Source organism: Rhinoraja longicauda, chromosome 16 (genome assembly GCF_053455715.1).
Source record: "Rhinoraja longicauda isolate Sanriku21f chromosome 16, sRhiLon1.1, whole genome shotgun sequence".
Classification (NCBI taxonomy): Eukaryota; Metazoa; Chordata; class Chondrichthyes; order Rajiformes; family Arhynchobatidae; genus Rhinoraja; species Rhinoraja longicauda.
This window is the reverse complement of record NC_135968.1, coordinates 41,401,361-41,425,572: the sequence shown is the minus strand read 5'-3', so window position 1 is coordinate 41,425,572 and position 24,212 is coordinate 41,401,361. Positions and strand designations below refer to the sequence as shown.

Sequence of the window (24,212 nt, the reverse complement as noted above, 5' to 3'; positions counted from 1 at the left end):
ATGAACAGTTGTTCTGACATTGCCAAACCCACTTCACACTGAATTAAGTCAATGTGAATATTGTATTAATTCCAATTGGAACCTTTGATGCTTCACTCCTGGCAGGGATCTCATTTCTTGTCACCCCCCCCCCCCCCCCCCCACTGCTATTTGTCAATCTTCCAGGCTCCGTGTGAGAAAATGAACTCTCTGCTCGTTACCTTGCTGTCCAACCCTTCCAGAACCATATCATAACATCAGGCTGCCTAGTCTCACCCTAGATCTGCAATGTGGTTCACCAATGTTTGCTGCTGCAGTACATCTTCCTTTTGAGAGGCTTCAATCAGCATCAATGAGCTTATTTATATAAGCTCTGGCTGTAAATGTAATCAGGACCTGTACATAGATACTAATGCAATGCACGGCACAACGAATGCTGGCCAGCACTAAAATCATGCTATCAAGCTCACAAGACAATAGACAATAGGTGCAGGAGGAGGCCATTCGGCCCTTCGAGCCAGCACCGCCATTCAATGTGATCATGGCTTATCATTCTCAATCATTACCCCGTTCCTGCCTTCTCCCCATACCCCCTGACTCCGCTATCCTTAAGAGCTCTATCCAGCTCTCTCTTGAATGCATTCAGAGAATTGGCCTCCACTGCCTTCTGAGGCAGAGAATTCCACAGATTCACAACTCTCTGACTGAAAAAGTTTTTCCTCATCTCAGTTCTAAATGGCCTACCCCTTATTCTTATACGGTGGCCCCTTGTTCTGGACACCCCCACACTACCACCCAGCTTAGTATCATCTGCAAATTTACTAATGGTACTTTTAATCCCTTCATCCAAGTCATTAATGTATATTGTAAATAGCTGCGGTCCCAGCACCGAGCCTTGCGGTACCCCACTAGTTACTGCCTGCCATTCTGAAAGGGACCCATTTATTCCCACTCTTTGCTTTCTGTCTTTGATTTGCTTTGCAATCTTACAAATTGTGAATATTTATTCACAAAATGCTGGAGTAACTTAGCAGGTCAGGCAGCATCTCAGGAGAGAAGGAATGGATGACATATCGGGTCGAGACCCTTCTTCAATTTGTGAATGTGACCTGAATCTGGCCATAAGGGTGCAGGTTATTTACATATCCCGATCCCAACACCTGTATTGCAGTGCTACTCGACCCATTCTGGAGCATCCAGCACATAAGATTGGTCAAATAGAGACAATGTCAAGAGTGGGACACCCGATTATGCTTTTCACAGATTACTTCTCATGGATGTGAACCTTGACAAATGTATTAATTTTTTTGTAGATCTATGTTATATGCAGCACTTCTTGAGAAACCAAAACAAAAATCCACTGTTGAAAGAAAAGGAAAAGGAAATCAAAGTAAGAAAAGTTTTACTATTTTTCTGAATTAATACCTTTTACTGTTTTTGTGGTAATGGAATATTTTACTATTTGGTGTTGAAGAAATTAAGATGGAATTGACTCAGCTTAAAGATTGTAAGTTCTCGATCCACACAAGCATATTCCCAATGTTCCATTTTTTATCCTGCAAGTTTGAATGGTATATTAGATTTTTCTGTATTTCCCATAACATTTTTTGTTTGCTCCATTTGAAGGTGTTATCTTTTATTATTGCACTTCCCTGTATTATTTTTTGTTCCTTCTTTTCTATCAAAAACTAATTTATATCCTGTTTACTGCACCATTCCTGACCTTTTTGATTGTTGAAATGGAATGGCAGAAAACAAATGGCCAGATTTCTTCTAATACCACTTTTAATTGGCTGGAAGGAATGGTTTAGGATTCAACCCTGATGAACTCCTTGAACATATATCAGTTTTAATGAGGTGTCGGAAAATAACGGCAGATGCTGGTTCAAATCGAAGGTATCGCAAAATACTGGAGTAACTCAGCGGGTCAGGCAGCATCTCTGGAGAGAAGGAATGGGTGACGTTTCAGGTCGAGACCCTTCTTCAGACCCTTCTCCATTCCTTCTCTCCTGAGATGCTGCCTGACCCACTGAGTTACTCCAGCATTTTGTGATACCTTCAGTTTTAATGAGGTTATGCCCTGCACCTCCTATTCGAAAAGTTGTATTTCATTTCAAGTGGATACAATCCCTATATTTTAACACATTCTCTGGCTTTTTTACTTAATTGTTTCTGGGATCCACATTTGATCTTTCAAAAATTTGGTTACTATTTTACCCTTTACCTCTACATTTTTTCTTATCGGGTTGGATATACATTATAGAAAGCTTGCCCTAAGGCGATCTTTAATTCTGAAGGTTCATTGTGATATATATTGTAAATACATTTCTTCTTAAACACGGTCCTGAATGGGCATCTTGAAAACACAGAACATAGAACAGTACAGAAAAGGAACAGGCCCTTTGGCCCACAATATCTGTCCCGAACAGGATGCTACAATCAAATGGGATCTGCCTGCACATAATCCAGACCACTCCATTCTCTGCATAACCTAATGTTTCTTAAATGCTCGTATCGTATCTGCATTCAACGCCAGCCCTGGTAGCGTCTCCCAATCACCTTGGTCACCTACTCAAAAGACTCATTCAAGTTAGAAAGACATGACAGGATGTGTACAAATACATGCTGACTGTCCCTAATTAACCCATTCCCTTCCAAATGGGATTAATTCCTAAACATCCTCTCCAATTGCTTCTGTACCACCGATGTGTGACTTACAGGCCTCTAATTCACTGGATTTTCTTGCTATTCCTTCTCAAACAAACGGGACTGTGATCCCCGTTTCGAGAACTCAGTCATGGGAAACACCATTCCTGCATCTTCAGTGCAGTTCAGTAGGAATTCTGTGTGCTTCAGTGAGAACACCTCTCATTCTGCTTGATCGCTCCTCATTGACAAGATCTTCCACCCCGGGAATCAGCCTGGTGAATCTCCATTCCGTTTCCCTTACCCTTAGCTATTGACCAAACTCATTCACAACATTTTAGTTGCAGTCTCACCAGGTTCCTTCATAATTTCTGCAAGGTATTTTTATTCTTATTCTGTTCTTACTTTAATTATACACTAATCCTTTTGCAATAAAGGCCAGCATGCAGTTTGTCTTTCTACTTGCACATTAGAAACATAGAAACATAGAAATGATTAATTTACAGTCACTTGTGCATAAAGGCACCCAGACCATGGGCGCTTGTGGTGAGAGATGCCATATTATAAAAGGGTGTTAACATGCACACAACAAATGTTTTACAGAGCATGCAAGGCAAGCAGATCACGATGCCTATTAGGTTGAAATGATGAGTTGAAAGCAACTGAATATTTTGGTGCTCAGTGGTCCATCTAAACAATATTCACTCAGAAGCAGATGAAAAATTCCATTGGTGGCACATTTGGAGCAGGGCACTGGGGAGTTTTGTAGGGCAAAGGGATCTAGGAGTGCAGGTACATTGTACCTTGAAAGTGGCATCACGGGTTGATAGGGTGATCAAGAAAGCTTTTGGCACATCGGCCTTTATCAGTCAGAGTATTAAGTATGGAGTATAAGAAAATAACTGCAGATGCTGGTACAAATCAATTTTTTCACAAAATGCTGGAGTAACTCAGCAGGTCAGGCAGCCTCTTGGGAGAGAAGGAATGGGTGACGTTTCAGGTCGAGACCCTTCTTCAGTATGGAGGTTGGGAGGTTACGTTACAGATGTACAAGACATTAGCATGCCCATCTTTGGAGTTCTGCGTTCAGTTTTGGTCACCCTATTATAGGAAAGATGTTGTTAAGCTGGAAAAGGTGCAGAGAAGATTTACGAGCATGTTGCCAAGACTCGAGGTCCTCAATTCTCGGGAGAGGTTGAGCAGGCGAGGACTTTATTCCTTGGAACACTGTAGGATGAGGGGTGATCTTATAGAGGTGTATATAGAGTCATAGGTGTACATGATCATGAGAGGAATAGATAGGGTAAATGCACAGTCTTTTACCTAGAGTAGGGAAATCAAGAACCGGAGGTCATAGGTTTAATGTGGGGAAGGGGGGGGAGATTTAATAGGAGCAACTTTTTTTTACTCAAAGGGTGGTAGGTGTATGGAATGAGCTGCCAGAGGAGGTGGTTGAGGCAGGTATTGTCACAATGTTGAAATGGATAGGATAGGTTTAGAGGGATATGGGCCAAACACAGGCAAATAAGACTAGTGTTATTGGAGCATGTTGGACGGCATGGGCAAGTTGGACTGAAGGGCCTGTTTCCGCACTGTATGACTCCATGACCATATGAAACTAATATGGCGAGTCAAACTGCTGAGAATAGGAGGAACACAAGGAGAGGGAAGATGTGCACTGCCCTGGTGACCATGTCCATTAAGCGCCATCATGTAGTAAAGACTGAGCTGCCAGGAAGAATCCCTACACAGCTAGTGCCTCTACTAAGGCTAAGATTGAGTGGCCGGGGCAAGCCTGAGAGGCTAGTTCTTCTCCCTGCCCACAGACAACAAGGGACTGTTCCCCCACACAGAAAGGCAAAGACTAAGCCACCAGGATAATCCAGAGACCACAAGTGTCGTCTCTTCAAGCTGCAAAGATGAGCCGCCAGGATAAGCCTGAGACCATCAGCGCCACCTCTCAAGGAAAGGGTGAACTACAGGGAGAAGCTTGAGATCACCATGCCTCCTCCTTTGAAACCAGGACTGATTTTAGATTTAGATTTTTAGATTTAGAGATACAGCGCGGAAACAGGCCCTTCGGCCCACCGAGTCTGCGCCACCCAGCGATCCCCGCACATTAACACTACCCTACACACACTAGGGACAATTTTTACATTTACCCAGTCAATTAACCTACAAACCTGTACGTCTTTGGAGTGTGGGAGGAAACCGAAGATCTCGGAGAAAACCCACGCAGGTCACGGGGAGAACGTACAAACTCCGTTGAGCTCCGACTGAGCTGTGGGACACGTGTTGATGGTGAGGGACAGTGCCCCCATGCGGTTCTGGACTTTCTTACCACTGTAAATAAAGCATACAATGTGCGGTCACCCTACTGCGAGTGTCGGTGCGGTCACTGCCGAACCTAGCATCATTCCCGATGCCACAATACATTAACTCAATCATCCCCGTGATCATTCTCGTAAATCTCCTCTGGACCCTCTCCAGCACCCGCACAACCCTCCTCAGATATGGGGCCCAAAGCTGCTCACAATCCTGGCAAGGCCAGCATTTATTGCCGATCACTGATTGTCTTTGAAAACTGGTGGTTAGCCATTTTCTAAAACAAATTAGATCATTCCGGTGAAGATCCTCCCACATGTAGAGAATTCCAGGAACTATAAATGACCATGCATATATTTCCAAATCAGAGTAGTGGGTGGCTTCCATAATAAGGCCATGGAAAATATGGGAATGTCACTCAATGTGCAATACCCGACCTTTGATCAATCCTATTGTAATATGTATGACTGGTTTTACCTGGATGTTCTGGGCTATTGAGGTGATTGGCGCTATGCTGATCCTGTCAAGTAAAAGGCATTCCAGGGCCTTCTGCTTTGTAGATGGACGAAAGAAGGTGAGTCTATCACTGCTGACCTACCCTTGTAGTCAAGCTGCTTATGTGGCGAGTCCAGTTGAGTTTCTAATCAATGGTAACCCCAGGATATTGATGGTAGGGGTCTTGATGATGGTAAGGTCACTGAATGTTGAGAGGTTATTCGTTTGGTTCTTTCGTATTGCTGCTTGTAGTCATGGACTGCATCATTTGATGGGGGTTTGCAGCAGTGTCCAATCCTCAGCGAGCATCCCCTCTTCTGACCTTGATATGGGAGGGAAATGATTGAGGAAGCAGCTGAAAAATGGCACAGTCTTAAATACTGCTGAGTATCTCTAGTATTGGCGTTACAATAGTTAACCTCCAACAACCGCAGCCAGGTTCCCTTTTTGGAGCTTCTGATTCCATTGGAGTCGGAAGAAAACATTGCAAATAGCTTTTAGAAATATAGCATCAACTTTTCTGCAGTTCCTAATAACACCATCACCTGAGATAGCAGAACGAATAGAGCCTGCTGTATGAGATAAGAAGAAATGTAAACCCCTGCAGGAACATATTTAGAAATAACTAGATTGCTGCCAGATATGTCCCCTTGCTAACTGCAGGCCGCAACAAAAATAAAGGAATACTTAAATAATAAGAGCACCAGCTTGAAAGGAGGTAGTGGTCTTGAACTGCCCACACAGCGAATGATGTCTGAGAAATCTGATGATGCTCCTTACTCCAAGTTGGTTCTGTTATGATTACCAAACCTCCATACGTTAGTACAGTTACGGTGTCTTACTTCTATGTGTACCTGAAGATACTGTGTTCAGAATAACTGTAAAAAGTTTCTGGACCATGCTATACAGTTGAATTGGTCTCTCTCCCCAGTAGGTGGAAGATCAATTCAATAAGGACATTTCTTAATGAGAACAGACATGTGTGACTGATTCTTTTCTCCAGGGCAAACAGTTTCCCTGGTGGCTTCAGTTTTTGCATGAAGTCAAAGGCTGATTTGATGTCAAGGACAGTCATTATCACCTCACCTTTGTAATCAGATATGTGTCCATGTTTGGACGAAGGTAGAAATTAGATCTGAAGCCAAGTTGTCCTTGCGAAACCCAAACAGGATATTAGTGAGCAGGTTAGAAATCTACCAGGCCCAAATATAGTCTATCCTGGTTTATAAATAATATCAACTTAAATGAACCAGTGAGGCGATTTTCCATTTACTATGCCAGCCATTCTACAATTTTTGAAGTTTGATTGATGATTTATTAGCTACTTGGAACTACTTTTCTGCTGTCAACCCATGTTTTTTAGGAACTGGATTTAGACGACTGATATAAGATTCCTACAGATACTGTATTTCAATCCTCGGGGTGAAAATGAATTTGGACCCAAGTCTAAAATATAAAAGAATAATTAATTATTCTACTGGCTCATCCAGTCCTACACTTTTCTTTAAACTTTTGGAACAAATAATCATTTTAGTATTATGGTGATAACATTGATTTCATCATTTTAATATAATTGACCTTTATTCACTTTTTCATTGGGAATCATTATGTTTATATTTGAATCAAATATTAACATTGTAATCATTCAGGTCCAGGTCCAACGCAGGCCAAAATTATTCGTGTTCCTGTAAATCCACAATCACTTTCAAGTTTAATTGCAAAAATTTCTAATTATACGAATAACCTGGCTCAAAATCTTTTAAAACATGAATACCAATGTGATCGCATGATGCACAGGCGTGAGCTCTTTCAGCAATTACATGAAAACCAAGTTGCAGAAAAGGTAAGTTTAATCTGATTTGGACATTTTATTTTCATTATACAATCATTGCTGTTCTTTTGTTTCCAATGCAGATTTTTTTTAATAGTAATTTTCTCCTTTGATTATTGTTTGTGAAGTTTTCCTTGTCTGTCTCATTTGCAACTTCAGTACTCAATTAGAAATAACTCACCTGTTCTTTAAAATCAAGATCAAGAGTGTTTTATTGTCATATGTCTCAAAATCAGATATATGTATGTATATGTGTGTGTGTATTTGTATGTATGTGTGTGGGTGTGTGTGCGTTTATATATATAGTATATATATATTTATATATATAGTATATATATATTTATATATATAGTATATATATATATATCTGATATTTATAATTGTCTCAATACGTAATTTTGTCTATATATTTCTCTATATGTATAAATTTTCTCTATCTATACATAATTGTGTCTTTATATATAAACATAGCACAAAAAGGAAGGACATTTGTGTTTGGTAGATTATTTCTTTGTTGTAACAATGCTTCTTGGCAATAAATCTTATACCGTTGGAAAGCCTGTTTATTTCCCTTTTAAATGGTGCCACATTTGTAAGGAACATGCATTTGTGGGATGAGCAGCAGAGCTGAGTATGTGGGTTGCGCCCATGAAAAATCTGCCAAATCTTCTCTGCCAATGCCAAACAGCTTATTCTGCCATTGACTCTTGTTCGGTGTTGTTTGGTGGATTGGATGATTGAAGTCTGAAGAAACTAGACATATTGGCAATTTAACAATTTATTCATTTAATAAACAGGAGCCTCAGTAGCGTGTGGAAGAACCATACACAGCCACAACAGCCTGGCACCTCCTCCTCATGCTGGTCACCAGCCTGGTCACACACTGTTGTGGGATGGCATCCCATTCTTCAACCAGAATTTGTCGCAAGTCAGCCAACGTGGTTGTGTTGGTCACTCTGGCACGAACAGCACGCCCAAGCTGATCCCACAAGTGTTCAATGGGGTTGAGGTCAGGACTGCTGGCAGGCCATTCCATCCTCTCCACTCCCAAATTCTGGAGGTAGTCTCTGAGAAACCCTGCTCTGTGGGGGTGAGCATTGTCATCTTGGAGGATAGAGTTCGGTCCCAGACTGTGGAGATATGGGATTGCCACTGGTTGCAGAATCTCATCTCGATATCTCTCTGCATTGAGATTGCCTCCAATGATGACAAACCTCGTTTTTCCGGTGAGGGAGATGCCGCCCCACACCATCACACTGCCTCCACCAAAAGATGTTACTCTATCGGTGCAGCAATCAGCATAACGTTCTCCGCGTCTTCTCCACACTTTGACCCTATGATCCAACTGCCGTAGGCAGAATCTGGACTCATCGCTGAACATTGCCGACACCAGTGCAAACGGGCCTGATGGTGAAGGGCAGTCATGGCAGGCCTCCTGGCAGCCCTATGAGACCGGAGATCGGCTGCGTGCAGTCTGTTCCGAATTGTCTGGGCAGAGAGCCGTCGGCCATATCGTCCTGCAAACCTTGACTGCAAATCTGTAGAAGACAGCCTACAGGCGACAGCCTAAGTGCTGACAGGGTGAGGAAACTGTCTTCATGGGACGCCCACTTCGCGGCCTGTCTCTGACATCCCCCGTTATATGGAACTTGGCCTTCACTTTGGAGATGGTACTAGGGCTCACTCCAAATAATGCCGCAACTTGGTTTTGCGGAACACCAGCTTGAAGTTGCCCTATCGCACGGGCCCTATCCAGATCAGTCAAACGTGGCATGCCGATTCTTGGAGCAGACACCTACTGACCACTGTAGCAGGGCCCATGCTCACAGATGCTGCCAATCAGGCACCTGATTGTCAGCACCTGGGGGTACCAGAAGCTCAAAACAAGAGTCAATAGCAACAGCAGAATAAGCTGTTTGGCATTGGCAGAGAAGATTTGGCAAATTTTTCATGGGCGCAACCCATATACTCAGCTCTGCTGCTCATCCCACAAATGCATGTTCCTTACAAATGTGGCACCATTTAAAAGGGAAATAAACAGGCTTTCCAATGGTATAAGATTTATTGCCAAGAAGCATTGTTACAACAAAGAAATAATCTACCAAACACAAATTTCCTTACTTTTTGTGCTATGTTTATATATATATATATTTAAAAAAATTAAATTTATTTTTATTTTTTTAAACAATAATAGTGGCAAAAGACAAAACCAATGCCCCCAAAACCAAGAGCTTATTTGGAGGTTCAGAGCTTATTTGGAGGTTGTAGTTTTTAATTTTTAATAGCCTGATAGTAGCTGTTCCTGAACCTGGACGTTACAGTTTTCCAGTAGCAATACCTACTGTAAATAAAACATATCATATGCGATCACCCTACTGCGAGTGTCGGTGTGGTCACCACCAAAGCTGGCATCATCCCCGATGCCACAAAATATATAAAGGATTTTGGCTTTATAAGTAAAGGAATGAATTGCACAAGAAGAAAGTTATGCCTAAACTTTATAAAGCAGTGGTTTGGGAATAATTGTATCCAGTTTAAGCACCATGCTTTGGAAAATATGGGAAGACTTTAGAAAGGGTGTGGATTGTATTTATAGAAACGCTTCAGGGATGAAGTGTGTTCGTTATATAGATGGACAAGTGAAGCTAGGATTGTTCTCTGTGGAATATATGAGTTTGTGACGATCTATTGGAAGCACTGTTAGAATCAGAAAGTAGAGACAAGCAGTTCGCACTGGTGGAAAAATCTTGAGCAAGGGAAGATAAAAGAAAAGTGAATAGTGAAAGAACCAAAAGTTATCTAAGCATAAATGCAGTGAGGGTCTGGAGTGCACTGCCAGTAGCGAGGGCTGATTCAACTGTGGTTATCCAAAAGGAACGAGTTGAGTTTCTGGAAGGAAAATAATTACATCAATATGGGGAGAGATTGCTTTTCTATATGTAGGAAAGAACTGCAGAATTCCTCCGTCATACACTTCTTCCCGCCATGCTTCCTGTAAAGACTCCATCCCCTACTCCCAATTCCTCCGTCTATGCCGCATCTGCGACCAGGATGAGGTGTTCCATACCAGGTCATCCGAGATGTCTTCATTCTTTAGGGAACACAGGTTCCCCTCTTCCATTATAGACGAGGTTCTCACTTGGGTCTCTTCGATACCCCGCAGCTCCACTCTTGCTCCCCGTCCCCCCATTCGTAACAAGGACAGAGTCCCCCTTGTCCTCACCTTCCACCCCATCAGGCGTTGCATACAGCACATAATCCTCCAACACTTTCGCCACCTCCAACATGATCCCACTACTGGCCATATCTTCCCATCTCCACCCCTTTCCGCTTTCTGCAGAGACCGTTCCCTCCGCAACTCTGGTCCACTCGTCCCTTCCCACCCAAACCACCCCCTGCCCAGGTACTTTCCCCTGCAACCGCAGGAGATGCAACACTTGGCCCTATGCCTCCCCCCTCGACTCCAACCAAGGACGTCGACAGTCTTTTCAGGTGAGGCAGAGGTTCATCTGCACCTCCTCCAATATCATCTACTGTATCCACTGTTCCACGTATTTATCGGCAAGACCAAGCGCAGGCTCGGCGATCATTTCGCTTAACACCTCCGCTCGGTCCACCTAAGCCTACCTGATTTCCCAGTTGCTCAACACTTTAACTCCCCCTCCTATTCCCACACTGACCTTTCTATCCTGGGTCTCCTCCATTGTCAGAGTGAGGCCCAGCGCAAATTGGAGGAACAGCACCTCGCATTTCGCTTGGGTAGCTCGCACCCCAGCAGTATGAACATTGCCTGCTCTAACTTCAAGTAGCCCTTGCTTTCCCTCTCTCTCCATCCCCTCCCCCTTCCCAGTTCACCTGCCAGTCTAACTGTCTCTGACTACATTTTATCTCTGCACCGCCCACTCCCCTGTCATCAGTCTGGAGAAGGGTCTCGACCCATTCCTTCTCTTCAGAGATGCTGCTTGTCCCACTGAGTTACTCCAGCATTTTGTATCTATCTTTGCTTTTATATAGAACTGGTACAACCTCCTTCAGTGGTGTAACCCTTTTTTTTTTTAACTGATTTTGTTTTAATTTATTGTTTCATGGTAGAATGAAAAGCGTAGAAAATTAACAGCAAAATTTGAAAATGAGTTTGTTGAAGACTTTGCTGGTATTATCAAGTCTGTGGAAGAGTACCTGAATCCTGTTTTCTCGCAGTTTGACTTCACATTTGCTCCGTAAGTAGTTTGTTTAAAGATTTTTCCTATAAAATTCAGTGAAATAAGTCTGAAGGACAAGTTTCAAATTATGTCAAATTGTAAATCAGATATAAAATCCAAGAATTCCATTTGCACAAATGTTTGTAGGGTATCTCTTGTGGTCCCAATCTCACACTTTCTATGAAACTTTGTCAAAAGAAAAACTGATTCCCTCTTCTAGCAGTGAAAAACCTTTGTGATTTTTGCAAAGTTGCATGTTCCCTAGTGACTTTTAGTTTAGTTTAGTTTAGTTTAGAGATACAGCATGGAAACTGGCCCTTGGGGCCACCAAGTCCGCACCAACCAGCAATCCCCCCACATCAACACCACCCTACACACACTAGGGACAATTTACATTTATCCCAAGCCAATTAACCTACAAACCTGTACATCTTTGGAGTGTGGGAGGAAACCGAAGATCTCGGAGAAAACCCACGTGATCACGGGGAGAACATACAAACTCCGTTCAGACAGCATGTGTAGTCGGGTTTGACCCTGCACAGTAAGGTAGCAACTCTGCCGCCCACTGTGACTGTGACGGTTTCCTCTCGATACTCAGGTATCCTTCGGCATTCCAAAAAACGACTGGAAAATTAATTGACTACTGTATGTTACATCTTAATAAATGGTAGAACATTAAAAAGTACAGCAGAAGAACAGGCCCTTTGGCCCATAATGTCTGTACCTATCATGATGTTCAAATAAATTAATCTCACCTGCCTGCACATGATCCATACCTCTCTGTTCCTTGCAGATCTATGTGCCTATGCAAAAGCCTCTTAAACACCACTATCATTTCTACCTCCACCACCCCTCTCCCGGCAGTGCATTCCACCCACCCACCATCCTCTGTGTTTAAAAATAAATCACCTTCAAACTTTTCCCCTTTCACTTTAAAGCTTTATCTTCTCATCCTCCACATTTTCATCGTGGGAAATAGTTCTGACTGCCTACCCTGTCTCTAGCTCTCAGATTTTATATATCTCTATCAGATGTTTCCTCAACCTTCAACATTCCAGGGAAAATAATCCGTCTCTCCAACCTCGCCTGACAGCTAACATCCACATCTTTCCTGTAATGGGGCGACTAAAACTGCACGCAGTACTCCAAATGAGACCAAATAAAGTCCAATAAAGCTGCATTGTGACTACTTGACATATGCTCAATGCCTGGACCAAAGAAGGCAAGCATACCATATGCCTACTTTACCAACTCTATCTACTTCTGTTGCCACTTTCAGGGAACTATGGACTTGAACCCCAAGATCCCTCTGTGCATCAATGCTGCTAACGGTTTTGCCATTGATTATATTATTTTTCTTTACATTTGGCTACCCAAAGTGCTTCACCTCACATTTTCTTGGATAAAACTCCATCTGCCATTTCTCTGCCCAGTTCTGTAGCGGATTCCATTGTATACTTCGGCAGCCTTCTACACATTCTGCAACTCCAGAAGTCTTGGTGTCGTCTGCAAATTCTACATTTTTCTTTACACACACACACACACACACACACACACACATGCACACACACCCAGCACAGATCCCTACGGATTTATTCACAAAATGCTGGAGTAACTCAGCAGGCCAGGCAGCATCTCGGGAGAGAAGGAATGGGTGACGTTTCGTGTCGAGACCCTTCTTCAGTCTGAAGAAGGGTCTCGACCCGAAACGTCACCCATTCCTTCTCTCCCGAGATGCTGCCTGACCTGATGAGTTACTCCAGCATTTTGTGAATAAATCGATTTGTACCAGCATCTGCAGTTATTTTCTTATACAGATCCCTACGGAACTCCATTGGTCACAGACATTCAGCTTGAGTAACACCCTTTCATCACATCCCTCTCATATTGCCAAGTCACTGTGAATCCTGTACACCATAATCTTGCTATGTTCATAGCATAAAGATTAAAATGGGCCTGTTAAAGCATTTCTGATTAGGACTACACCACTTTTGTGCAAGGCTCCCAGGCAGAGAGCTTCCAGTGTTCATAATGCTCAAGACATTGTAGGCTATTGATTATCCCCGAACCCTCCTCCTCTCCCCATCCCACCAACTATGACCCTGGTCCCAGCATGTCGGGTTATTAAAATACAGGCCTAGCTAAAGGAAACTGTTTCCTTCCTCAATGTAGACAACTTCAAATAATCCTACTTGCTTACTAAAGGCATAGCCTTTTAGAAAAGTATAGTATTTACTTTTCTTCATGAGCTATGCTGCAAAATATATGTGCTTTGGAATATCTGCTAAGAAACAAATCAATTTGTGCTATATTGATGGTGCATGGAAGAAGGATTTCAATTGAAGATACATCCTAATAAAAAGGTTTTATATTCAGACCACCGACTCCCCTGGCAGCTGGAATGGATTCAGCGAAATCAAAACGCAAAAAGAAAGAGGAAAAACCAGTGGGTGAAAGAACAACTCCAGGTATGTGAGAAGGAATCAGAGTAGGGTTTTATGTACAAGATGTAACATTTTTGATATCTACTGCCGACTCAACAAATATGATGTGACCAGTCAGATCATCCTGTCCCTTTGTTTTATCAACCTGGAGCACCTATTTAAATGTAGCCTAAACATCTTTGAGTAAAGAATGTTATAACCGTGCTCATGTTCATAAGACCTAGGAGCAGAATTAGGCCATTCGGCCCATCAAATCTACTGCACCATTCCATCATAGCTGACCTACCTTTCCTCCTCAACCCCATTCCCCAGCCTTCTCCCTGTAATCTTCGACACCCTTACAAATCAAGAACCTATCAATATCTGCTTTAAAAATACCCAAAGACTTAGCCTCCATAGCCATCTTTGGCAGCAATGAATTCCACAGATTCACCACCCTCTCGATAAAGAAATTCCTCCTCATCTCCTTTCTAAATACACTCTATCCAGGCCTTTTGTTATTTGAAAGATAGGCACAAAATGCTGTCAGCAGGTCAGGCAGTGTCTCCTGGGAATATAGAGAGTGATGTTCTGGGCTGGGAGCCTTCTTCAGACTGATTGTAGATGGGTCAGGGGGAGGGGGGAAGGCCTGAAAACGAGAAAGAAAGACAGGACAAATTGGGCAAAGATGACGCAGCAACAGATGACCCAAGGCCAGGCCGATTATTGGCTAGAGATTTCATTATTTGGTAAGTTTCAGAGAGATCTCCGGTGTCCCTCTAAACTCCAGCGAGTGCAGGCCCAGTGCTGTCAAAAGCTCATCATCCTGTTCCTGGAATTCCTGCACAGTATTTTTTTTCATCTGCTCAGTAATCCTCTAGTCACCTACAATACACCACCACCCTTGGTGACACCAGGACAAGTTCCACATAGTACAATAAAGAACTTTTGAATGTCCATTGCCAGGTGGCTTTTCTGTTGTTACTACGTTTTGTATACGTTATAACGTCCTCACGTTAAAGGGGTAAGATACCATTGTACTTCCACAAATGTTACCCTCTCAGCAACATCTCAACTATTTTTCCCTGACCACACATCAAATGTGGACAAAAGAGTGGAATTCCAAAAGTGAGGATTCTGACCTTGATCTCCATAGGGGTCAATGAGAAACTGTTCACTAGCTGAAGTTGAACTCAGCTCAATGAAAGATGATTGTGGTCGTTGCAGGTTGACGACCTGAGCCACAAGAGATCTCTGCTTGAGTTCTTCAGGGAGGGTATTAAACTCCATCATTTTCATGCTTCCTCAGCAAGTTCAGCTCTATCATGGATATGATAAGAATATTTACTGATGCTTGCACAGTGCTCCATTCTAATCACAATTGCACAACTCATGAACATGTTGTGTCTGCTGAATTAAGAGCTTGAGAATACCGAGACTTGAGCCGATCAATGCTAAGTAACGTTATTGGCATACAGTTGAGACAAAGGGTTGCATGGTGGTGCAGCGGTAGAGTTGCTGCCTTACAGTGCTTACAGCGCCAGAAACCCTGGTTTGATCCCGACTATGGGTGCTGTTCTGTACGGCGTTTGTACATTCTCCCCGTGACCACGTGGGTTTTCTCTGAGATCTTTGGTTTCCTCCTACACTTCAAAGACGTGCAGGTTTCTAGGTTAATTGGCTTGGTGTAAATATAAATTGTCCCCAGTGTGTGTGGGATAGTGTTAATGGGCGGGGATCGCTGGTTGGTGTGGACTGGGTGGACCGAAGGGCCTGTTTCCGCACTGTATCTCTAAACTAATATGACCATTTTAAACAGGAGAGAGACTGACTAATATTTTATGGCACCATTACCATCATCAAATTTCCCAATAGGAAGCACTCATCACCACAAACATTTCTGGTCCAGCCACTGAAATATTTTGATTGCAAGAGCATGATAAATTCAACATGGTGCAGACAGCATGTCTTCCATGCTTCCCTAAAGGTTGCAACGGCATAAATGTTTCCAGGGGAAGTCATCCCAGCAGCTTCTCCTTCCTGACTTCCTCTGCGTCATCTACAGGACCATTTACTGTCGAAAAACATGACCGAAATGCTGAGATAGTTGTATTAGTGTATCAATTAAGGATCTATTCTATTCCATTGGGTTAAATAACAAAATATGCTGCAATATGTTGGTATCTTTTGTACAGTATTTGTGTTTGTGTATTTCTTATAAAATACTTTGCAAGAGTCTTAATTTTTGATCAAACATTTTCATAGTTGACTACTGATAATTTTATTTCCCCAAAAGTCATTCTGAAAGTAAAATTGTAATCAATTCTTCTCAGGTCCGTCTCAAGATTTAGGAGAATTTGTAATCTTTTTGGCTGATGAACTATTGATGAAACTACCTTTGGAGGCACTGAAGGTCTTGCAGAATGATGTAATCACCTCAGTTTCAAGAGACTTCTCACTGCAATTGCTGTACAATCGTCAATATAGAGATAAGCCAGGTAACTTGTTTTTAGAGATACAGTGCGGAAACAGGCCCTTCGGCCCACCGAGTCCATACCGACCAGCAATCCCCACACATTAATACAATCCTACACACACTGGGGACAATTTACACATACACCAAGCCAATTAACCTACAAAATTGTCTGTCTTTGGAGGGTGGGAGGAAACCGAAGGTCTCGGAGAAAACCCACGCGGTCAACACCCGTAGTCGGGATCGAACCCGGGCCTCCGATGCTGCAAGCGCTGTAAGGTAGTAGTTCTACCACTGCGCCACCATGGCCGCCCAAATAAGAAAAAAACGTTGATCGTTCACTTTTCAGCCACGATAAATTCTCAAATAATTCACAAAAAATATAGGGAAAGTGGATGTTAAGTGTAGGTAAGTGCGATTGATCAGACGTTTGTGATGGTCTTCAAGGAACCAAAGGAAAGATGAAGGTTTGGAAAATAATACTCGAAAGTGATAAATATTTAACCAGTTGTTTTCATCACTGACCTTCTTCCCTCCATTAGTTCAGATATGAACCAGCAGGGAATAGGGAAATGTAGAGCTCCTGCAGGCAAATGGGATTAATTAGATTGGCATTATGGTCAGGGTCAGCTTCATGGGCCCTAGTGCCTGTTCCTGTGCTGTACTGTGTTCTATGTTCTCTGGTAACACCTTTGGCTGTATGTATTACTGAAGGGTTTGATATAGACATTGTTGGCAACATATGAAGGGTCAGAAACCACGAGGCAAAAGGAAAACACCCGAGCACAGACTGTTTTCAGATGCACCACATTATATCTAAAGTAATATATTGCAGAGATATGTGACATCCTGTGGAATGACCTTTGAGTTGAAGGTCACTGTAACACAAAACGTCCCAGCTCCTTAAATGCCCAGTTTATGAAAGACCATGAGAAGAATTTTATGAAGTTGAATGCCGTGCATCCTAACAATTTCCACAACATATTTATTCCTACTAATGGAACATTTACATATTTTTGGACTTTTCTATGGCCATCACTGCTCTCTGCCCATGAGGTCCCTGTCAGAATACTACCATTTCAACATGTACATGTCACACTTTCCCCCGAATCAATCCCAGTGCCCACAAGAATATAAATTTCACTTGCACAATTTTTCTGGCCACACATTCATCCACAATATTATTCTATTTTTGTATTAATTGGCCTACGGCTCTAAAGTATTCAGGAGAACACTATATTTGAGGTCCTGCTTCTAAATCTCTTTTCTTTTTTTAATATTTATCTTTATTGAAGGAAAGATACAATACGAAAAAACGTAATGCATTACATTCCCCTCCATTTTGTTCTTTATATATAACAACAAAAATAACCCTCACCCACCCTCCCTGGACACCCCTTTGAAGCTGATGTGTTCACAATACATCATATCACAAATACAAATGCACAATTTGACAGCAAAACCTCTACATTCTTCCAAGGCGCAGGCCCATACATATCTACAACATGTCAGATGGTTCAGGATTCTCTCGTTCATTATGCATCAGCCATCCTGTGAGGTAATCGGCAATTGTGTAAACATAAATAAGTAAATAAATAAAAGTAAAACATAATTAAAGGCAGATCCCTTTTCTAACTCCATAGAATCTGCATAGTATCTCGACCAATCTCTCATCTCTACTGTTGGACCAATATAGACCATGAAATCTGGTTGTTTATCCTTTCCAGCTGCACATTGATATCATAGCTCCTGGCAAATACCAATCTGGGGTCCTGTCTGGGACCACAGAAATGTCTGCCTTTTTTAACAATCAAATGCCCTATAACTATAACTCTCTTGATCTTTTTAATCTTTTTGTTAGTCCAGGCTATGGCTGAAAAGCCAGGGGACCCTCTTTTATATCAATACATAGAACTACATCTTACTAAAACTCTCATTTGTTTGTTTCCGAACTACAGTCAAAACGGTACACGATAGCGCGACAATTTTAGGCCCACCTTACTCACCTTTGGTGCTAATGAAAGAAGTTTCTTTGAAATCAGTATTTATTCACAAAATGCTGGAGTAATTCAGCAGGTCTGGCAGCATCTCAGGAGAGAAGGAATGGGTGACGTTTCGGGTCGAGACCCGAAACGTCACCCATTCCTTCCCTCCTGAGATGCTGCCTGATCTGCTGAGTTACTCCAGCATTTTGTGAATAGATACCTTCGCTTTGTACCACCATCTGCAGTTATTTTCTTACACTCTTTGAAATCTGTGTTATATTTTTTAAGTTATTCACATTTTAAATCTATCTCCTAGGGGGGAGGATGGAGGGAGGGGTGGTGGGGGAGGGAGGGGAGAGGAGGAAGGATAAGAGGGGTTGAGGGGATGGAGTGGAGGGGGATGGGAAGGAGGAAGGGAGGGGAGGGGGGAATGGGGGGGAGGGGCGATGGGGGGGAGGAGAGGGTACTGCACCAATGCAGGAGAGGTTTGGGCCCAACGGGTCCATTTGGTCTAGTACTGGTTAAAGAGCAAAAGTCCCTTGAAGTACTTTCTCACCTACTTGCCTCTTTTTCTTTTCCTTTCTGTCTCTTGTATAGTCACTTAGACTGTCTCTACTCCCAACTCTCATGAGCTGTGGGGTGGCCTGCCCTTGAAACAGCTCTCCATGAAAAAGTCAGTCTCACAGATGCACTGTGATGATGTTAGCAGTTGCTTAAGCTCCAAGATGCACAGCTGAGCTCTTCCAGCTCATAACACTTCCTGCACCTTTTGTTGGCACATGGTGTAGGGGCCATTCAATGGGTCAGAATTTCCACTCCCTCTCACAACTTCCCACCGCCACACATCCCTGTGTATTAAATTAATTTGCCAGGCAGAAATACAGAATAACAAAAATAAAGATAGACAAATTAGTTGTTTCTGTCTCATTTTCTGTAAGGGAGAATTTTATTCCATATCTCAGATTTTTGGGTAGTGTTTCGTGAATTTCGTAAGGACGAATTTCTTCAATCCGACAAGCCACAACAAGGGATTTACATGTATTTGAAATTTTTTGAGGGGACCTATTCTGGTGATGAAAATAAACAATATTACAATGTTTTGTGCACCCAGAAAAGAGCAATCCAATTTCTAGGCATTTCTTTCGATACCATGGAATTTGGTTAATTTTCTGTAGACTCCAGAATTAAAGGGCATAACATTTTTGAAATCTGAAGGATGTGTAACCAAATAATGTCTTTATGCATAGCTGACACAAATGGAAGTATTATCGACCTCCTATATTCTTAATAGAGCCAACCTTCATAAATTGGCAGATTCTATACACCGATGATTTGGATGGTCATTGAGGATTAAATCACTCACAGGGCTATTTTCACCTTAGTAATCAGATACAGTGCACTGTTTCATATGCTTGTGTTTTGTATTCATACCTAAATTTCTGTGCAGCACTCCTATTCTTCATTGTCGTTATTTTTCCCCCTTACAACAGAAACTCTAAACGATGCAAAGAGTACTAAAGGAACAGAGAGCCAAAAGACAAAAGCGAAAATGGTAACCAACATAAGCTTACTTATTGTAAACAATGTACAAAATGTGACATTGGTAAGAAAACATGGTCTGGTTTAAGAAGAAAGAATGCCTTCGTACCAGTGTCTATAATATCCAAATATTATCTGCAGCATTATTCAAACACATTTAATGTGATTGTTCATGTCGTTAGCAGTTAAAGGCACATCTATTATATTTTTAATTATTTTGTTTGAAACCATTTATTTGAAAGCTTTCGGTCCTATCTAAAGTTTGTGTCAAGTTAAAAACCTTTGCTCAGATTGGTGATGTTCTGAATTTGGATGATGCAGTTGTACATGTACAGTGTGCTCAAGCTGTATTAGTCAGATGGATTGATCAAATGAATTTGTATTGAATACCTAGCACTCTTTGCTCACTAGTATTTTGTCAGGCAGAGTGAGAACGATCAAATCTAGCATACAAGTGAAAATTTAGCTGTACAAGCATTTTACCTGCTTGTCTTCCATCCCTACCATCACCAGAAACCGCCCCTGACTCTTTAACCTCCACCCAGGCTATATCCTAACAGAAATCCAATAAATACAGGAAACATTTAGCTGAAGATTTTGGAAAGGAATAGTCATAGATTAGGCAGAGTATCGTTGACTGGTAGCCAAGCTCAAAGTTTTAATGCTGCACTCATGTTACTGGATTGATACAGTACACATAAATGAAATGCAACACAGACCAAATATAATACTCAGAGTTCTATCAGAGAAATTTCAGTGCAGAGGGGTGAGATGATTTTGCTTTATGCATCCAAAATTTGTCATGATTCATGTAAGCTTGAAGCTGTAGATAGTTGAACATATTTAATTTGTTTCATATTGTTAACTAGTGTGTTTAAAAAAAATCTATAAATTAAAATGATGCAGATTATTATATTGCAATGGATAATGAGAAATGTTGCAAATTTAGTCAAAGTAAAGGAAGCATATGTGATGTTTAGGAGGCTGAGATCAGGTAGGGCCTTTGAGGAACATAAAGGAAGCAATGGAGCATAGAGCTCCATAGAGCAATGGAGAATTTAAACAGTAAATCGGGAGGGCTAAAAGGGGCCATGAAATATTCTTGTAAGAAAATAACTGCAGATGCTGGTACAAATCGAAGGTATTTATTTCACAAAATGCTGGAGTAACTCAGCAGGTCAGGCAGCCCTCTCCCCCCACTCCCCGACAGAACAAGGATAGGGTACCCCAGTCTTTATCTTTCATCCCACTAGCCTCCACATCCAACACACAATTCTCTGACATTTCTTTCACCTTCAACGTGATCCCTCCACCAGTCCCATTCCCACCCCTCTCCGCCTTCCACAGAGACCGCGGAGAGATGTAACTTCTGCCCCTAAACCTCCTCGCTCACATCCATCCAGGGATCTCAGCAGTCATTCCAGGTGAGATGGAGTTTCACATGCATCTCCTCTAACTTTATCTACTGCATTCAGAGTTCCCGATGTGGCCTACTTTACATTGGTGTGGCTAAGCGTAGTCTCAGAGACCACTTCGCTGAACACTTGTGCTGGGTCTACCAATAACTGCTGGACATCACGGATGCTCACCATTTTAGTTCCCCTTCCTATTCCAGTACTGACATTTCTGGCCTGGGTCTCCTCCATTGCCAGAGTGAGGTCAAGCAAACTAGAGGAAGAACACCTCATTCTGCTTGGCTAGCTTACAACCTAATGTTATGGATATCCAATTCTCCAATTTTAAGTCATGAACCTAGAAACAGCCATTTCTTCCTCATCTCGCCCCCCCCCCCCCCCCCCTGTTTTTCCCTGTGCCCCATTTCGGCTGATACCCATTTCTTTCCCTTGCTCCTCCCCTTTCACCGTTATTCCTTCCTCTGGCTTTACAATTCAGATCTCATATCCTTATGTTTCACCTTTTGTTTTTTCAACTCTGTCGTTTGTCCAACCATCTGCCAAAAAAAAAACATTACCCTCACCTGCATCTGCCTGTCACTCGCTAGGCGTTGTCCTGCGTCTACTCTCTTCCAGCTACCCCTTGCCCACCGCCACCCCCACCACCCACCCCCTCCCCCCTCCTCCCCCAGTCTTACCACAATCAGTCTGAAGAAAGGTACTGGCCACAAATGTTCTCCAGAGATGCTCCATGACCCACTGAGTTACTCCAGCACTTTGGATCTTTTGTTTGTAAAGCGCTATCTGCATTTCTAGATTTTAGATTTAGAGATACAGTGCGGAAACAGGCCCTTCGGCCCACCCAGTCCGCGTCGCCCAGCGATCCCCGCACATTAACACTATCCTACACACACTAGGGACAATTTTTACATTATTACCCAGTCTATTAACCTACATACCTGTACGTCTTTGGAGTGTGGGAGGAAACCGAAGATCTTGGAGAAAACCCACGCAGGTCACGGTGAGAACGTACAAACTCCTCATTTCCTTGTATCTCCATGTTCCATCTCTGTCTGTTTAAACTATAGGGGATACAAAATATTAATGTAACACCAACATTTGAAGCCGATGTTTAATCTGTGGATGTTTCACCATTACTTCACATTTTCTTTTTGTTTCCTCTGCAGACAGCAGTTGATCAAATTTTACCATCAAATTTTTTTACAGTGAATACTCACAACTTCAGATGTATCCTTTCAATTAATTTTGTTATATTAAATAATTTATATAATATGTTTAAAAGGATTTAAATTGTAAAAAAAAAGTAACCCGATGATTGACATTCAACGATAGATTTACTCGTATTTTATAATTGTGACTCTTGGAAAATATTTATTGACATTTCATTGTAACTTTTCCTTGTTTCCTCAAATTTTTCCATGTTAAATTTATTCTTGGTCATTCATTTAGCCAGTCTAATCGCCCCAGAAGCCTTTCTGTATGCTTGTCACACCCCACACTGCAGCCTTTGAAGAGTGCTGGACAAGTTTAGATAGTTGTTAAAGGAGCATATGAGATCCTTGGCGATATTAATACTGGCTGAGAAATCCTTGATGTCTAGTAATATAATGTAGAGTTGGAACCACTAGGCTTGTAAGCTGTTTCCAAAATTCAGTTGCTTTAAAATCAATGGAATTACATTTTGAAATTGTAATGTCACATAGAGAGTGGCCAAGAATACTATTTTTTTACGATTAGCTTTAGCATTACTTCACTTGTTTTATGGAAATCTTATTTCTTTATCAAAAGTATTTTGATTAAGTATTTAGTCATATTTTATTGTTCATACCCATCTTACGATTCAATATCACATGCAAAATACATTGGTTTTAAATTCTTTGGAGTTGCTGTATGGTGAGTTGCCTATTACTAGGTTTACTCACTAATTTCCAAAGCCCTTCAAAAGTCAGCAACCCAGAGGTAGGAAAATATTTTCTGCCTTGTTTCCCACAAATAGTAATTCTCACAAATTGTGGTGATTTTATATGGTATAATTGCTGATAAAAACACTGCAACGCTGGTTTCATAACCTGGCAAGCAAATCAGTGATTAATAGTGTACGATAGAAATGTGGGCAAATATTCTACATGTGACCTCCACAAGCCAATGTGCATTGAAATGCAGTCATGTAAAGTAAGCTCTTATGAATCACGCCATGTTAAACTTTAACTGGATGGGTCAGATATTGTTGATCCTTATGATACCACCAGTAACTTAGGTGAGAGAGAAAAATGTATTCATGCATTCTGATAATGTATATTAATTTTCAAAACATATATAGTAATTGCTCTTGCTAACCTATCCACGGTACTGTTCAGATATTACCTTTATTGCAATAAATAGAGTTCATGTAAGCAGTTGTTAGACAGCATCTAGATCACCTCAAGGGCAAGATCTGGAGTAAATAAATGTACCATAATCACGATATTTATCTGCCAAAAATCTTGCAACAATCTGTTCATACGGTCTATCTTTCAGTTCTCACAATGGGCCAAAGTGTGACTTCATGTAAACAAAACATATCCTCTTTACATTTACCTCCTGATTTAATTACAATCTTTGGACACTCATTTAGATTAAAGGGCAATCTGTCGGCCAAAGTCAATGCATATCAATGACTTGGATGAGGGAATTGGAGGCTTTCAAGTTTGCAGACGATACGAAGATAGATGGAGGGGCAGGTAGTGTAGAAAAAGTAGGGACTCTGCAGAAGGGCTTGGACAGGTTGGGAGAGCGGGTTGTGAAGTGGCAGATGGAATGCAGCAAATCAAAGTGTGGAATCCTGCTTTTTGGTAGTAGGAATAAAGGAGTAGACTATTTTCTAAATGGGGAAAGAATTCATAAATAGGTGGGGCAATGA

At 41.8% G+C, this 24,212-nt stretch overlaps 1 protein-coding gene across 4 annotated transcripts in view; it reads left to right on the top strand.

Moving 5' to 3' along the window:
• The window catches only part of cfap46 (cilia and flagella associated protein 46), a 188,671-nt gene that overhangs the window by 146,611 nt on the left and 17,848 nt on the right, over positions 1 to 24,212 (top strand). For all 4 annotated transcript variants that reach the window (XR_013548319.1, XM_078413696.1, XM_078413695.1 and 1 more), the window contains 8 exons: positions 1,293 to 1,369; positions 7,095 to 7,288; positions 11,369 to 11,496; positions 13,855 to 13,946; positions 16,235 to 16,399; positions 19,850 to 19,911; positions 22,480 to 22,540; positions 23,535 to 23,570. Coding sequence is in view for 3 of the 4 variants with exons in the window: in XM_078413696.1 (XP_078269822.1) it covers positions 1,293 to 1,369; positions 7,095 to 7,288; positions 11,369 to 11,496; positions 13,855 to 13,946; positions 16,235 to 16,399; positions 19,850 to 19,911; positions 22,480 to 22,540; positions 23,535 to 23,570 (815 nt within the window). In the remaining variant the exon portion in view is untranslated. The remainder of the gene's footprint in view (positions 1 to 1,292; positions 1,370 to 7,094; positions 7,289 to 11,368; positions 11,497 to 13,854; positions 13,947 to 16,234; positions 16,400 to 19,849; positions 19,912 to 22,479; positions 22,541 to 23,534; positions 23,571 to 24,212) is intronic.